The 17,091-nt window shown below is 47.7% G+C and overlaps 1 protein-coding gene across 3 annotated transcripts in view; it reads right to left on the minus strand.

Moving 5' to 3' along the window:
- Positions 1-3,025: 3,025 nt before the first annotated feature.
- The window catches only part of Entrep1 (endosomal transmembrane epsin interactor 1), a 54,488-nt gene continuing 40,422 nt past the window's right edge, over positions 3,026-17,091 (minus strand). The window contains exons 4-11 of one of the 3 annotated variants that reach the window (NM_001400818.1): positions 16,158-16,286; positions 14,245-14,352; positions 13,967-14,100; positions 9,963-10,092; positions 9,763-9,841; positions 8,229-8,381; positions 5,607-5,899; positions 3,026-3,874 (exon numbers count right to left, since the gene is read on the minus strand). In NM_001400818.1, the coding sequence (NP_001387747.1) occupies positions 3,668-3,874; positions 5,607-5,899; positions 8,229-8,381; positions 9,763-9,841; positions 9,963-10,092; positions 13,967-14,100; positions 14,245-14,352; positions 16,158-16,286 (1,233 nt within the window). In that variant the 3' untranslated portion in view covers positions 3,026-3,667. Of the gene's footprint in view, positions 3,875-5,606; positions 5,900-6,589; positions 7,278-8,228; positions 8,382-9,762; positions 9,842-9,962; positions 10,093-13,966; positions 14,101-14,244; positions 14,353-16,157; positions 16,287-17,091 lie in introns of those variants that run through there. The other 2 variants (XR_005499600.2, XM_039101391.2) reach the window with 2 other exon arrangements.

The following is a 17,091-nucleotide window of genomic DNA, read 5'->3' on the forward strand; positions in this document are numbered from 1 at the left end:
GTGGGTATTTCTAACTGAAAGAAGTTGATTGAAAGGCTGCAGACGCACGGTTGCAACCCTACCAGATATAGAGAAGATGCTTTTCCTACGAAGCTCCAACTCCTCACCTGGGCTCACGAGGCACCTGACACAGGATGTGAGGCACCTCTATCTGTAATTTGTGCCTGTCTCCTTTACTTTGGGTCAAACTCCTGCTAGAAAACTGCCCGACAGTCACCTCCTCGGCCAAAGTGTCTAAAAAGTGAAGCTCCCACCTAATCTCATCCCCCTTTAAAGCTCAAACACTTAGTCCTGGTCCTTACCCTGCAGCAACATGAGGCAGTAGTAGGCAGGATAGACCACCCATGACATGAGGGCAGGCACAAATCCTGGAGCAGATCACCTATCTTAGCAGAACCAGACTGGACCCTCTGACAAAAGCCATGATTAAGAATCCTAAAGGTCAGAAGCCAAGGTGATGAAGGGCCAACCCTTGACTAGGGCTGCTTAAATATACAAACTTCTATCTGCCTGCCACAGTTCATCCCCTGTTTGAACCCAAAGCTTCTGTCAACACCCCAAGACAAATCTGGGGCCACTGGACTCCTTCATCGGCCGACCACTCCAATGGACTCTGTTTGACTCCCTTCTCTGTTTTCACATCACTGCTTGTTTCTCTGGTTGGTGTGTTGGGGTGGATGGTGGGCTTGGTCTACAGAGACTGCTGGAGAGTAACCAGATTTTGCCAGTTAGGCCTTCAGTAAATGTCTGGTTCCTGAGGTAAATGAAAGCAGGCAGGCAGCTGGAATTCAGAGCCTCCTCTCTGAGACCTCACTATCAGGCAGGACTCTTGGGGCAGTAAGCCATCAGCCAGTCTTCCTAAAGTGCAAAAGCTGGGAACACCTTCCTCTTTGGCCTCAGACACCCAGACATAGAGCTGGCCAGAACGTTTTGAAGGAGGAACCCCTGTCCTGATTTATCCTGTGCCAAGCTCCCAAAGTGGGCACCATGTTCTTACTCACTGAGGCCAAGCCAACAATGACTGCACAATGTTCTAGGCAGTCAGATATCCTGAGTGACATTCACTTTGCTAGTGGAGACTTACTTCAGATATTTCTAGGCTCAGTAATCAATACTGTTAGCATTCTGACATCGCATTTGAAATCCTTTGTCTCCACCTCTGGACTGCGGATCCCTGTGGTACTTTAATGAAAAATGGCCTGCCTATAACATATTCCATTAACCTATGAGTATACATGCCATACTGTTAATACTTTGGTATTTGAGAATATTTACAGAGGGGGGGGAAATGAATGGTATTATCAATACTGCAATATTACAAAGAGGACGGAAGTCAAGGGAGAGATTGATCTCTTCACCAACACGTTCAGGTTCTGGACTTACATGAGACATTTTGACCCTGCAGTTTTGATAAACTGAGGCAGCCCCTCTGCTACCCTTTGGGCTGTACCCTCAGGCTCCATGCCTTTCCTCATCAGCTCGTGGCTGGCAACCACCCTGACCTCAGGACACATAGAGCATCTCTGTACCATGCCTCAAAGGTTCACACTTCTGATGCCTTAGCCGTCTGCCCTGAGCCTTTGAGGCACATTATATGCTCAGTGGTGGTAGTCGGAGGCAACCAGCAGGGGACTCAGGAAAGAGATTGCAAAGAGGTGCAGCTAGGGAGAAAAATCGGGTTGAGGGGAGTGGTCACAGGGTATATAAGGTCTGGCCGCACGCAGAGATATGGCCAGAACTTCTTCTCACCAACTGTGGGGAGGAGGCCCTGGTAGGCTGAGAACTCCTGGGCCTCCCCCTGAAAAGGCAGCTGAAGCAAAAGCAAAGTGAAGTGACAAGACCGGGGTCCCGGGCAGTCTACCTGTGAGCAGCTAGCAGTGAGGCCAGAGGTTTGTGACACTGTAGTGACTCACAGAGAAAGCAGGTTCAACCTTGGGCAGCAGCCCAGACTGTGGTGAGAAGCTACTTGGTGACACTGAGGACTTTTAGAGAGGCCAGAAGATATATGTCTCTCGCTCAGGATGGGGCTGAGGTGGTAACAAAAGAAACGACCGTTGGGGAAGCCCCCCTGATGAAGCTCACTCAGGCACTCAGCCAGACCCAGCCTGTTCATGGTCCTTCATTTCCCAATGTTTCCCAAGCCCACTTTCCACCCCAGCTCAGCGACCCCTGAGCCCACTCTAATATGAGTGGTTGATATGGAGCCAGGGGTGTCTAAGGTCCCATGAACCAAGCAGGATGCTCAACAGTGTTCTTGCCAAAAGAGGGAACACAAATACAACTACCTGGGAAGCTGGACACATGGAGGTTGCCAAGTCCGGCCACGCGGGCGTGAATGTCATGAAATATCAATGTCCTATACCATGGAGACAAATAGCAGCTCCCACAAAAGGCTGTGACGAACATCAATTGAGAATTCAGCACCCTCATCGTAGCGCTGAGGTGGGGCCCAATCGAACGGGTGCTCACTGCCCAGGCAGCTTTATTCCATCTCCTTGCCTCCACTCCCATCTGAATTAACTATTTTCCCAGTCGCACGGCGATCATTTTGAAACAGGATCAAGCTTATTTTTCTTGTGTTAGCAATGTCCAGGGTACCCCATCGTTAACACAGAATGCAGTGAGCTGGCTTCCATCCACCTCTCCTTCAAAACAACTCTGCGATCACTAGTATGCCCGGCCTCTGTCTCTGTCTCAGTCTCCCCGGGTCCGCAAAGTCAAGGCCCAGCTCAAATGCCATTTCCTCACAGAAGCCCTCCCTGACCACCTTCTTAGTATCAATACTGTCAGTAATTGCCTTACTGACTTTCTGTCTATGGCCCCACTAGAATGCCGGTCCACAGTGCCATTCAGCATAAAGTGTTAAATTCAGCCCAGGGCTTGCCTGACGCATTGTGATCTCTGGGGTTCCAGAACTGTGGAAACAAACTTTGGTGGCCTAGAGAGGCACCCTGAACACCACAGCCCCAAACTCACTTCCATGAGTTATCTGTACGCACACAAACACTACACATGGAGCCCAGACTTTCCAAAGTCAGCGCTTTATTCTCTGTTCTGTCTTAGGTGTTCTAGTTTGCAAGCATGAAGGAATCAACTATAGTGCTCCCCCTTAACGTCCTTCATTAAAAAAATAAAACAAAACAAAACACCGCTTAGCTGGTCTCCCGCTTTCCCTAAAGAGGATGGGATAGAAGGTAGCCTAAAGGAGGCTGGAGGACTGGAGTCGCTTGGTGTTAACCATCATGTCTCCTGCCAGCTCCTCTCACTGAGCAGCCAGAGGCCGCAGGCAGCTATAAATAGCCCAGCAGCTCTCCCCTTACAGCGAGGGAATGAACTTGGCAACAACAAAGAGTCATAAGGGGTGAGGCAGGCAAAGACTGGGAGCCTGTTTGCTGCTCACCCCTTGGGGATACTGTGAGATTCAGCAGACAAAGGAGCTCTCCCTGCCTTCTCCTCCAGCCGGGAACACGCAGCCTGGAAGGGCCAGGAAGAACTTACTTCACCCGAGTTCACCTGAGTGCCCTCGTCAGCAAAATGAGAGCCAGAGAGCAGGGATAAGTGTCGAACCCAGGACCCCTGTTGAGGGGTTCCAGGATGGGCGGTGCCCCCAGCTCCCAGACAGTAAACGGCACTGAGGAGGGACAGACATCCTTCCATGTCACTCAGTTCACAGGACAGTCTCTCGAATGACACCAATGAGGCTGTGTGGCCGCTCAGCCTCAGCTCGCTGCTGGAGCCTCCTCTCTGCTCTGGGCCTTCCTGCCAGGGAAAAGGTGCTCAGGTCTCCACAGCTGCGCAGATGCAGCAGGCCAGGCTGTCTCCTCGAGGTCAGCATCTGAGCCTGGGAAGTGCTGGGCTGGGCTGGGGCCATTATCTTTGGGGAAAAGAGCAGGAGAAGGAGATGTTAGCCTCGCCAGTCAGCCGCTGGCCTTTTGACCCCCCCCCTCCTTATAGCCATCTGTGGATTTTAATGTTTAGTTCTTTCAGAATAGAGGGAGGGTGTTTTCCAAAGTAGAATCTATTTAGAATTCCGAAGATGTTTTGAACCTTGCCTCTTTTGTGAAGTTTTGAAGAAATTCTCCCAGTTTTCTATTGTCTCAGCAGTAGGCGAGCCGTATATAATAGCTCGATTGCACATCCTTGTTTTATTTTTAAGGTTGTTCTTCATATCTCTCCAGTATCCCTGTGTTCCAACCCAGGTGGAGAGGATGTAGGCAGTATAGCTTGTTAGGAGTATAAGGTCCCACCAGCCACCTACTGCTTGTGTGGGAGCGTGCGCGTGTGTCCTCATGCCTACAGGGCAAATGTTTTACCCACTGAGCCATCTCCCCAGCCCCAAGCTTGGGAGTTTTAACAAGAAGCAGGTGGTACCAACACAGAACCACTGTTCTGGATCAGGTTTATAAAATGTCAATTAAAGGGGTTGGGGATTTAGCTCAGCGGTAGAGCGCTTGCCTAGCGAGCACAAGGCCCTGGGTTCGGTCCCCAGCTCCAGAAAAAAAAAAAAAAAGTCAATTAAAATCAATGATGTTTTAGGTGACTCTAATAATCCTTGGCTAAAGAACATATAGGAACAGAACTCATTATCATTGTTAGTGCCTTGGGAAAGAATCAGGAGTCTCACCACCACCAAACCTCACAGGACAATCATCCCAAAGCCACTCTGTTTCAGGGCAGGGCACTGTGGTGTACTATGTCTACACTGACCCAGGAGAATGAATAAACAGCCAAGAGGTAACACCAGCTCTCAGTGGAGATAAAGAGAAGGTTCTTGCTGGGAGGAAATTCCTCTTACTTGGGGACACAGGGCTGGAGATGACCTAGCCCAACCCTTCTGTTTAACAATGAGAAACCCAAGGCCCAAATGGATTCCATGCATATCCAGTTTTGCCTTTTTCCAGGGTGGCTTCAGTTTAAGGCACCTTTTACTTTTTTAATCTATTGAAAGAAAGGGATTTGGTCCTCTAATTCAGTGGTTCTCAACCTATGGGTTGAAACCACTTTGGGAGAGGTTGAATGACCCTTTCACAGGGGTCACCTAAGACCATCGGGAAACACAGATATTTACATTACTGTTCATAACAGAAGCAAAATTACAATTATGAAGTAGCAATGAAAATAATGTTATGGTCAGGGGGTCACCACAACATAAAGAACTGTATGAAAGGGTCACAGCATTAGGAAAGTTGAAAACCACTGCTCTAAGTCCTATCAGCCAACTTGTCTGAGCCAGCGACTCATTGGGCATGGGACTAGCTCCTAGAACCTTGCCAACCGTGAGCTCCACTCTGTCGTCAAGAGCCAAGCAAATACAACATCCTGGACAATCTCCCATTGAGGAAATCATCAGCGTGGTGAACTCCAGAGTGCCCAGATCCTTTGCTTTTTACCAGGCATAGTTTCGCCTCCCAGAAAGTGGGGTTCTCTTCCCCTGGGCCAAGAGCACTTGTGGGGGTCAAGGTCAAAAGGAGCGCTCTCTAGTTTCCTCTCTGAGGACATAACCCCCTGCTCCAGGTCTTTGGAAACTGAGACCATGGACTCCCTCTGCCTCTAGTAATGACAGCCATTACTGGTAGCAGCCTTGTGTTGTGTAGAAAGAACAGTACCTGCTCTAGGAAACTGGCACTCGTGATGGCTTCTTCCATGTGTCCCTCGTCAGACTTCAGGACAGACTTTATGTTTTCTACAAGTTCATGGATGTCTGGAGTCATACTGCAGGAGGACTGCTCCAGGAACCTGGCCACCAGCAACTTCGTGTCTATGTAAGACCTGTAATCTATCAGAGAGTGGGGCCTGCATCTTGATGCCCGTGGTCTCGCGCCTCTCCTCAGAGTCACTGTAGCCAGATCTAGCCTCCTTTCCGTCTGTGTCGCAGCTTCGCAGCTGAGCACTGGGGTGGCTGTGGACAGAGACAAAAGTCACCATTGAACAAGCTCCTCTGAACACTGCCCCTACAAAGCTCAGTGTGGACAACATCTGGCAGATGCCTGAGGTCATGCGTGTACGTCTCACCATCTTGAAGGACGGAAGGAACGGAGGGGAATGAGACTAACACAGCCTATCGTGTGACACACACTTCCAAGAGGAAGGGAAGTGTGTGCGCTTCCAATAGGCTGTGTGCAGAGACACTGGATCGTGACACATAAACAGTCCCCTGTGAAGACGGATGACACAGCACAGAATCCACGGTGCAAACCACGGAGGAGCGTGTTTCATGGAGTACAGCGAGTAGATAGGAATGGGTGGCCAAGCAGAAAAAAGATGGCGGAAGAACGAGAGACTGTTGGGGGCAGATAGGTTTGGAGGAGTCAAAGAGAGGAAGGGACAGATGACACACTGGTGGGATGAGCAGAAACTGTGCTGTCACGGTACCTTTGTCCTAAACATCCTCAAGGGCACTCTACTGATCCCTATACCGAGGCTCACCATGGCTGTGGAGCAGATCTATGACTATTACAGAAAACTTGGGTGTGGAACGTTACATCATTCCAGAGGTCAACAGAGGGTCTAAAAAAAGTCCACTTCGGATCTAATTTCCATGGCTGCTTCCATCAGTAAAGGTATAAAGATTGGCAAGAAGCTATTTTACCATGAAGTGGGTGGAGAAGTTAATCCTCAGGTCTGATCTCCATGTGTCCATAAGCCACCATCAGCCTTCAGTGCACACAGCTGTCAACTTAAATTTGTAAAGGCCTCATAAGTATGGATTTAGCTATTCAAGGAAGCAGGAAGCACAGGGTGGAGGGAGAGGCAGAAGGGAAGGTTTCCTTTTCCTCTGGAAGAAGGTAGACAGGAGTTCTGAACCAGGATGTTAGGAGCTGTCCTTCCAGTTTCACATGTGTACATTATAGACAACAAGTCTTCCAGAAACACAGTGTAACTCCGTGCGAAGACAGAGCGAAGTTTACACTTGCTCACTGAAAGTAACTCAGTGCCTTCCCCAGTGAAACAAGCCAACAGGTAAATGTCCTCTCTTCCACAGGACTGAAGAATACAAAGGGGGTCCAGCCTCCCTTTGCTGTGCAAACAGCTACATGCTCCTGGAAGCTGGCACAGGGCCAGCTCGAAGACTCAACTTGCCAGGTAGGATACAGGATGTCCACAGTGAAGGTGGGTCTTTGAACTACAGCCCAAGCTGCCAAGCCTGCTTTGCAGAGGTACACAGCTAGTCTCAGGAGGCAGGACTTCCTCCCCACCTGAAAGCTGCTGCAGGGACAAGAGAAGTGTTCTCTGTGGCTTCCATAAGGTCAGTCCAGAGCTGTGACAAATGACACTCACTGTCAGAGGGACAGAACAGAGACCACAAGGGCCAGACAGGACCAGAGAGAGCAAGGTTAGAGGGTATCCAGTTACTCTGAATAGAGCTTCCGAAGAACAGAGCGCAACTACTAGACTAATTCCCCCAGAGGCCCTTGCTGGTTGAACTACAAATGCTGTTTACTTTATTTCTTTGCTTCCTTTGTTTTTATATACTCTTCTATAGTGAGAGATGTTTATAGATGTCCAGGTATTCATATATTCCAAAGAGGCTCCATGTTACTATACCCAAAATAATAAGGGGGAACAGATGATGTAACACGAACATGTTTCACTGTATCCAAAATGTTAAAAACAGAGATTAATTGAGACTACTAGAGCCCACTAAAAAAGATAACAAATACAAAATTGTAGAGCCGGGGAATAAAATCATACACTCCTTGACTGGTTGTCAGAGAACTGCTAGCAACTGGAAAATTGGCAGACAGTTCACACAATGGTCTTACAGTCGCACCAAATACAGCATCATGGGCAACCAAATGCTATTGCCCATGACTTTGGGAGCAGTTCTATCAGCCACACAGTGCCAGGGTCAGTGGAGAGGCTCAGCAGGTAAAGGCACTTGCCTCTAATGCGACAACCTGAGTAGAGTCCCCAGAACCCACATTAGAAGAAGAGAACTGACCCATACAGCTTGTCTTCCAACCTCCACATAGGCACCATGGTGCACCCACCCTCCCCCATAACACAAAAATAAATAAACATATTTTTTTTAATTTTAAAGAAATACCACATGTATCTTCCCAATGTGAACATAGACTATCTCATTTTCCCATGGCCTCTCAACCTCTCTCAAGATATTGCTTAAACTTGCAGGGCCCTCAGCTGGCCAGAGCCACCTGATTGTACCTGGCACCAGTCAAAGAAAAAAAATCACAGGGGTCTACCAAGAGCCTGAGGAGTGACATCACCTCTCTCCTCAGAATGGTGAAGCATAGGGTCGCTCTTTGATCTTGTCCTCAGAAGTGGGAGAGCTCTCCGGCTTCTTGGAGGCTGAACCACGTTGGAAAGAGGAGTTGATCCAGACGTGTTTTCTTCAGCAGGCGTGTTAGTAAGGACCCCACCTGATTTAAAATAAAATAAACACATTATTTCAACAGCTGTAACCTTCAAAATGTTGGTCAGGAAACACCTGTAGGCCCAAGCCTGCGAAGGCAAGAATAATATAATTAATAACATTTACGTAGGCTGGTGGCCCAGTCGGTTTTTGGTTCCCAGCACCATGGCAAAACCTACCTCTCCAAATCACCCTGCCACACTTAAAACAAGCACACAAGGAAAAAACGGTAAGCCCAAAGGGAAAATTAAGAGACCATGCCATAACATCGGTTTGGTTTGTTTCCTAGAGGTGTCTAGGATCTTTCTCACTAGGGCATCCTGATGCAGCCTGCAAGAGTACCAGAGCTTTTCACAGGAGCTGGCTCTTCTGGAGATGCCACCTATGTGGGCGAGGGGCTGTCTGAGGACTGCTGAGCCAAGGCTGGCAGATGCACATCTGCCTGGCCCGGGAGGTGACCACATTGGGACACTCTCAATTGTCTAGCAAAGGAGCCAGTGGTTGCAAAATAAATACATCCGCAAATGACACTGGAATCGGATGAGCCCTGCCCAGGAAATGTAGCAGCAGCATCTGGGAAGCTGAGTTTCTGATCGGAAAATTCCTTGTGGAAAATAAATGTGCTTTAGGGAAGAGAGCGTTGCTTTATAATTCTTCTTAAGGTGGGAGGGGGGTGGGGAGGTTGGAGCTCAGTGACAGAGACTCAGTCTGTCCCCTTCCAAATGTACAGTGAATACAAGAATGGTCCAAACTGCACTGCTGAAAAGCTACCTCTATCTGACATGGAGAAAAGTCCATCCATTATTTATTGCTGTCTGCGATTTTGTACCAGTGGACAATTCTCTGGGCCATTTAAAACCTCCCCAAAGACAGAAAGCTGGAAAAACCGTGTCCTTAAATTACAAGGATAAATGTAAATTGACTCTAGCTAGCCTTGGCCACAGGGCTGAAAGAAAAAAACCTTAACTCGAGCATTAAAACCTCTGGTTAGAAATGACAATGTGACTACTCACTGGGAAACTCGTGTCCATTCGAAGGAGACCCGCTGCTCGCTTTAACGGAGCAGGGAAGTGGATTGGGAACTGCAGGAATAACGAACTCCACTCTATCCCATGGGCTCTGCGGATAGTCTGGTCATTCAGGAAAAGGTTCTAAGTAGCTGTCTTTATTTAGGTATATATGTTTCCTTTCTCCTGTTAACATGTTAGATCTCACTTCTAAGCCCTAAGAGATGACAGGATTGTTGGCCCCAACAAGAAGGATGCAGCCTGAAGCATTTGCTCGACGAATGAATACCTTACATCCAGCAAAAACACTAGTCAGACAGAGCATTCTGCCATGTTCCAATCAATTGAATAATGGCGCTGGGTAGTGAAGATGTGTGTTACCTCGAGTTATCTGTGTGCAGACTGGCTCCACTGGGCTCGCCGCAGTTTCTGGTCCTTCTGGCATTTGGAATGAAGACTCCTGCATCACAAAGGAATCGAGAAAGAGGGTTTGTTGCTTTGCTTTGTTTTATGATCCTCAGAGGAGCCTCGTGAACTCCTTCAGATTAGGTAAGAGCATACTCTTTGAGAAGTAGACATACCTGTTCCTGGTCAGCCTGGCTCACTACAGCTTCATATGGAGGTGGGGGGTCCAGAGGACAGAACACTTCCACACCCTTGATTCGTGCTCCATAGATATGGGGCAGTGGGATGACATCAGAACCAACCATCCTAGAGGAAGTACCTGGGCGTCAGTAGGTTGCTCTGTACACTGGCCCTCCCATGACAGCAGCCCCTAGACTGCAGGGGGCTGGGGGGACACAGCAGCTCGACCCAAAGAGGAATGACCATCCAAGCTGTCCTAGGCAAATGCCCAGGGGGTCCTTAAGCAAGTGACAGTGTATACAACACAACGCCTTTTTTCCTTCTGGTACAGCAGTGGAAATGCAAACTACTGTACACTAAGACGGAGAGCATGGGAGACTGCCAGGCTCTGAGGGGAGAGGCTAGGGAGTCACTGTTTAGTGTTTATGCTCTTGGCATATGGGAGAGGATAATGCTTTGGAGAGAGTTAGAGGTGGTGGTTGCACAAGGTGGTAGATATACTAAATACCCCTGAGGCTCATCGTTAACAACAGTCAAAGCAACTAAGGATAAGAAGAATCTTGGTGCTCTCCTGTATCGGTACACAGAAAAAGCCTCGATTTCCTTCATGTCTGACTCATGAGAGAAATTCACTGTTAGATAACTTTTTAAAAAGAGGAACTAATTTCAAACAGAAAGTGAGCATTGCCCCAGCGCCAAGGCAAAACAGAAGCCAGCAGAAAGGGTCACAGAGCGACTCCCACATCCTCCTCAGGTAGTCACTCCCTGACTGAGGATGCACTGTGCCTGGTGTGCAGCGCTGGATAAAATTGAGAAACGGAGCCCTATTCAGAGCACAGAAAGAGGTGGGTTAACATTCTACTTTTCTCTGAATTTGGTGTGACAAACCTGGCTGAGTTGACAAAAAAAGATCTGTGTTCATTTGGAATATTGACAACTCCCTCCCACCAAAAAGCTATAGCTAACTGACAGTTTCAGCAGAGAGACTTTAAGAGTCTCACAATTACCAAGATACAGAGAGGCTGACTTGAGACAGAGTTACTACTCTGCCATGTGAACGTGACTGAGAAACCAGCTGCTGTTTGCCTGGTCAAAGCTAATTTCTCTTGGAGCTCCTCTTCCTCCCGCAACCATTCCTGCTGATTCAACTATTTCCACTCTGTTCTTCTCCGTCCCCCTTCTCATGCTCCACCTCGGATGTGTGGGGTTCCTTAGATGGAACCATCCCCTACACTTAGCAACATAAGCGTACGATGCCTCTGCTTTAGCACAAAAGGGTTACTCAATTACAGTTTTCCTTTCCAGATTGCCTTTCTCCCAACCAGTGGTAGATGCTTCCCCTTTCAAGTACTTCTTAAGTAGTAGTTTTGCTGTTCTTTATAGAGGGCATGAGAGACTGATTCTGAAGGGAAGAGACATTAGTGGGGTTTAAAATTCATGTTATTCCTTTGTTATTCCTTGTGTCCATTTATGTTGCCCTGAAAGGGTAGAAGTGAGGTTTTTATACTGGCACCTGACTTGGCGTGTTCTCCAGAGTGGGTGTGTAAAGTGTCAAGCACCCATGGCATAAGGTGTCCCATGAAAGTCTCTTCCTGGGCTGCGGGGTTCCTGTCAAAGCTGTGCTGAGTAGATATTCTTCTTAGACGAGACTCAGGCATGAGTTTCATTCCAACCCTCCTACCTCAGTCATGTTGTTTAAGACTCCAACGGCCGAGTGACTCCAAAGAACTAGGCCCTTCCTAGATTTAGTGGAGGAGTCCTGACCAATGAACAGCTCAGCCGTCTGAATCAGAGAGGCCAACTTCCTCCAGATATGTCAAGGCTCCGATCTCTAATCAGCACCCATGAGCCGTCTTTATAAACCCTGCCTTGGCCCCTTCAGCAGAGGCAGAGGAGTGCTGAGTCCCTTGCCCAGGGCATCACTATCCCCAGCTCTCCTTGCCTGTCTGCTCTCTGACATTCCCAACCCATCAGCTCTCTTTGGAAGGCACTGGATTTCCAAGGATGAAAAGGTCAGGACAGTGAGCTCTCATCTCAGATGCTAAACTACCACAAAAACCTCTTCTAGAAGGAAACCCTGAAATTAAAGATGGCATTTTACACAACACGATCACAAAATGAATGATTCCTGTGGTGTCATTATGCCATTAGGATGTCCACTGATGCTGCATTTTGATGGACACCACCTTGGGTAAGCCCCTTGTTATCATGCATCACTTAGGCAAATAAGAGCTTATGGAGACCATGGTGGTTTGACTAGGAACGCCTGCCTGCTGTAGGCTTGTATGTCTGAATGCTTAGTTATCAGGAGTGGAACTACTTGGGAGGGATTAGGAGGTGTTACCTTGTTGGAGTGGGTGTGTCACTAGGGGTGGGCTTTAAGGTTTCAAGGCCCAGTAGCTCTCTCTCTTCCTGACACTTGGCAGATTCAGATGTAGAACTCTCAGCTACTTCTCCAGGGCCTGTCTACCTGTCACCATGTCTCCCACCACGATGACAGTGTACTGAACTATAAGCCAGCCTCGATTAAATGCTTTCCTTTATAAGAGTTGCCATGGTCATGGTGTCTCTTTGCATCAATAGAACTCTGACTAAGACAGAAATGAACAGGATTGTTATTTGTCTGCAAGTTATTTTCTCTGGGATCCTTTATGACTTGGCCCTGGTAATGGAGAAGTATCCGCTTGGGAGGTTTAAAGCCCAGAGACAGCCCACAGAGAGCATGTGCTTTACTAACAACCCTCTTCAGCATCCGCCACCCTCCTCTCAGCTTCTGAAAGGATCCGAATCACTCCATCCTTACCCCTGAGGCTCTACAATGTCAGCAGGCCCCTCCCCAAACAAAGAAAAGCCTTGCTGTCCCAAGATAATGTGTTCACCTGGCTGACACCCCCTCCCTTGGCTTTATAGCCATGTCTGCCTCTGCCCGGGTAGGTGTTACAGGAGGGGTCAGGTAAGATTCAAAAAAACATGAGCAAAGCCTACGTGGATCCTATTTCAAAAGCATGCATAGCTGTCCCGAACACCAGAAAGTATTTTTCCAAGAGCCCCACATCTGTACCACATCTGTCTGATGATTCTGCATGTACTACAGAAGTCCAAAACTACACATGCTCGATCCCAGATATCAAGCTAAAGATGCTAATCTTCCCTTAGACCCCAGAGATTTTTTCCTTTGGGGGTTTAACCTTTAAACTCAGCATAAAGTCACTTCTCTAAGGATGCCAAAGCTGACTGGGTGACCTAGTTGGCTCTTCTGGGCTTGGGAGACCTCTGGACATTGAGTACTATGGTCCTAACACTCATGTTGGCGGTCTACACTGAGCTCCTGATTGGAACAGAGGAAGCAGGACTAACTCACTTTGGATTTCTGTAACCCAGCACAGCACCAAGCAAGCAGAAGAAGATTGGTAATGTTTGCTGGAGGAATAAATGAGATCACTCTTTAAAGATTCAATTCTAGGTATTACTAACAACCGGATGAATACATACTCCACCCTACAAACAATAATTTCTGAAACTTAAGGAAAATAGTCAAAATTCGAGCTGGAATTTGAAAAGGAAAATTAAGTACGGTGCCCATTTTCCCCCCTAAGCCAGAAAGAATCAATTAGTAATTAATTTTGTCTTGGTGACTGCAAAGAATGTCTCGACTGTTGGGACCTGCTCATGGCGTTATAATGAAACACTGATTCTGCCTAACTGTGGGTGTTTCCAGGACAACAGAAACTCCCAATACTGTCAAATTACAGCTGTTATCTCACTGGGTGTCAGTTTTCCCCGAGGAAGCTAAAAGAAATTGAAAAGGTTTATCTCTAGGTCCGGGTTGGACTGATCTTTGGAGTCATCTGGTTGATCAGAGAGAAACAAGAAGACAGGGAAAGAGAGCTAACTGGATAGGACAATCTTCCCGGAATTTGGAGGAAAAAAAAAGTGGAGACCACACAAGTGTCAAGGCAGGGCATACCATGGAGACCCCAGTGAGACTTAGGAGTTTTACCTGCGGTTCATCCGAGGTGTGCAGGAGTAAAACGTGGCAAAGTAAGAAGGAGGAGGCACTGGCGGCACAAAGTCATCTGGGTCCGGAATCCGCCCGGGCTCTTCCACTTCCTCTGCAGAGATCTGGGATTCGTCCTGATTAAACAGCACAGCAGGAGGAAAGCAATAGATCACAAGGGAGGCACGGACAGCAAGGTGGAAACTCCGCACAGTGCTTCCACACACAGTAGGGATGGACTGCGAGGTCAAAACGCTTCACAAGTGTTTCCTCACACTTACAATGCACGGCCTTCTGCTGGCGAAGATCTGGAGGTAGCGCAGGGCAGCAGCCACCAAACACACCGTGGTGGTCAGGGCATTCAAGGCACACAGGGCAAACAGGACTTTCTGGAAACGAGACCACTGATCAGAGAGATGTGTAAAACACATCGATGGCAATGCTGTCCAAACTGGCAAGCTTCCGAGTGGATAAGGGCAGGGGGTTACATAGCGTCTGGCTTATGGACGTGCGGAAATACATGCTGGCTATTATAACCCCCAACCAGAATGTAGATTTCTTACTCTAAAACCTTTATAATTCCAGCTACTTTGAAGACTGAGGCGGGAGGATCATAAATTCAAACCTGGGATGGTAATACAGTCAAACTTCCTAAACAAAAACAAAAACAGCCTAGACTAGATGTCATGTGACACACCTATAACCCTAGCACCCTGAGGGCTGGAGGCGGGAGCACCTGAGTTCCATCAGAGCCAAACTCAGATTCAAAAAACACATACCCAGCCAGCTCCCTGCCTCACAGAGGAGAGGCCCAGTGTTACATACAGGGCAGTCAGACCTCCATATCCACGGGTTCACCTTCTCAGAGTCAACCAAGCCAAAATGGAAAACACTCAAAAGAAAAACCCAAGACTGCTGAGCACGGGCTGGTCCTTTTCCTATCATTTTTCTTTCTTAAATGATATTAACAACTACTTGCAAAGTGCATTGCACCAGGTACTGCATCTACATTGGCTCAACCATAGAGGAGTGTGTGAAGGTTTTGTGCAATCCTATGTCGTCATGTGGAAGGGGCTTGGGTGTGACAGAGTTCAGTATCCTCAGGGATGCTAGAGCCAATTTCCCAAGGACACAGAGGCACTTTCTTCTTACAACATCTGAACACTATCTATAGAGTTCCCTCCAGAAGACCAGTGAGACTCTTCTCTAGTCAGTGCCCCCTCAAGGGACAGCACTTCCCCGCACGATGGCATCTGCTTAACATATGGCCACTGCTTCTGTTTCGGGAGCCACAGGCAGTAGTGTGGAACCAGGAGCAACCAGGGAATAAATAGGTCTTCTTTCCTCAAAATAGCAGTTAAGTCAACACTGAAGGTTGCCATGGACACGGCCCTGGCTCCTTCAGGGGCTTTCCTCAAGCTAAGTCAGGCTTAGAAAGTTCCAGATGACTCAACATTCAAACATGCAGAAACCGGAGCAAGCAGGTCATTTTTAAGTCCTATACTACCCAGACCTTGAAGCTCTGCAGAGTTCTCTATCCGAGCTTCCTCCTCCTCCCTGAAAAGCAAAGCTCTAACCAGCAGCTAAGGGGTTACCAGCTCTACCCACTCCAGTCAGACTCCAGTGGTTCGGCTCCATCGTAAAGGCTGATTCTGCATTTCCCTTTGACTTGAATCCTCGGTGTACTCTCCTAAATTTCTTTTACTTATTGTTAACTATTTAACAGGTTATAAAGAACTCAGGCGTACCCCGTCATTTTCTGGCTGATCTTGGTCAATGTGCCCAGAATGGTGACATTCAACAAGCTCATATAACTCGCTACAAATGAACAACAATGCCGACTGAGTGTGCAAACACAGCTTTCCTGAAAGCTACGCCTCAGATGCGTGTGCACACACACATATGTATAGCTAGCCACCTTTGCATTTTCACCAGTGTGTAATTGTTTTAATGCAACGGAATCTCTCTGCACATAACTTAAAACACAGTCCGTGACCTCTTCTACACTCCATTCTAACCGCAGGTTAGTGAAGGACTGCTTGGTCACTGCAGGTCAGTAGTGAAGGGCTGCCCACACTTGCTTTTAGCAGCCTGGCCATTTTCAGGCAGCCACCAAATGGGAATATCTCAAGGAGCAGCCTTCTTCGGCCCCTGTGGAAGATTTCTTGTGGAGCCTGCGAACTGTCCATCATACCTTAAGCAGGAGGTGTACAGCGCTACAAGGCTGGACCGGGAAGAGTTTCAAGGCATTTTCTTTGTCTGTGCATTTGGCTGGTTGAAATTCTTCACAACAGAAGCAGATCTTGCCTTCACCTAAGTCCACCTCAAGGAAAGATGCAGGACAATGATTGTATTATTTAAGGGGAAAAAACCACTCTTGCTACACACACAGCATGCATCATACGGAATGTGATGGGTATAGTTCCATGTCAGGCAATCTCAGGCAAGATTTGTATAATTTTAAAGTGTGTGTGTGTGTGTGTGTGTGTGTGTGTGTGTGTGTGTGTGTGTTTGTATATTATATGCATGTGTATGTGTATATGTATGTCTATGTAATGCCATCAAATGCCAAAAGAGGGCACTGGATCCCTTGGAGCTGAACTTACGGGAAGTTTTAAGCTATCCAATGTGTGTGCTGGGAAATGAACGCAAGTGTTCCAGAAGCGGAGGACATGACCTTAAACTGCTGAGCCATCTCTCCAGCCTCAAAGTTCATTTCTTACAAATGCTACAAGGCCACTGCAGGCCAACATGAGGCTGTTTGTCATATGCCTTTGGGGACTTAAAGTTGTGAAACATCCACCATCTTGGTGCTGTGGAATGACCGACACATCCGAGAGATTGAAAACTCAGAGTACCTGACACTTAAGGCAGGACTGTCAGATAGGTGACAGGATACCCAATGGACATGTGAATTCTCCACAGTAAAAGAAGGTCTCAGCCATTGCACAAGGCGTGCCGATGGCAACAGAAGAGGTCACGACCAGTTCATCTGGAGTTCAAACTCCAGTTGTTCTTAGTTCTCTTCCATTGCTTTAAGTCATCTCAAAAATACCTGTAAACTTTCTCAAATGCACAACTTTCACCCTTCAGCCTCGAAGTCACTACCCGATACTACCAGATCCTCG

Source organism: Rattus norvegicus, chromosome 1, assembly GCF_036323735.1.
Source record: "Rattus norvegicus strain BN/NHsdMcwi chromosome 1, GRCr8, whole genome shotgun sequence".
Classification (NCBI taxonomy): Eukaryota; Metazoa; Chordata; class Mammalia; order Rodentia; family Muridae; genus Rattus; species Rattus norvegicus.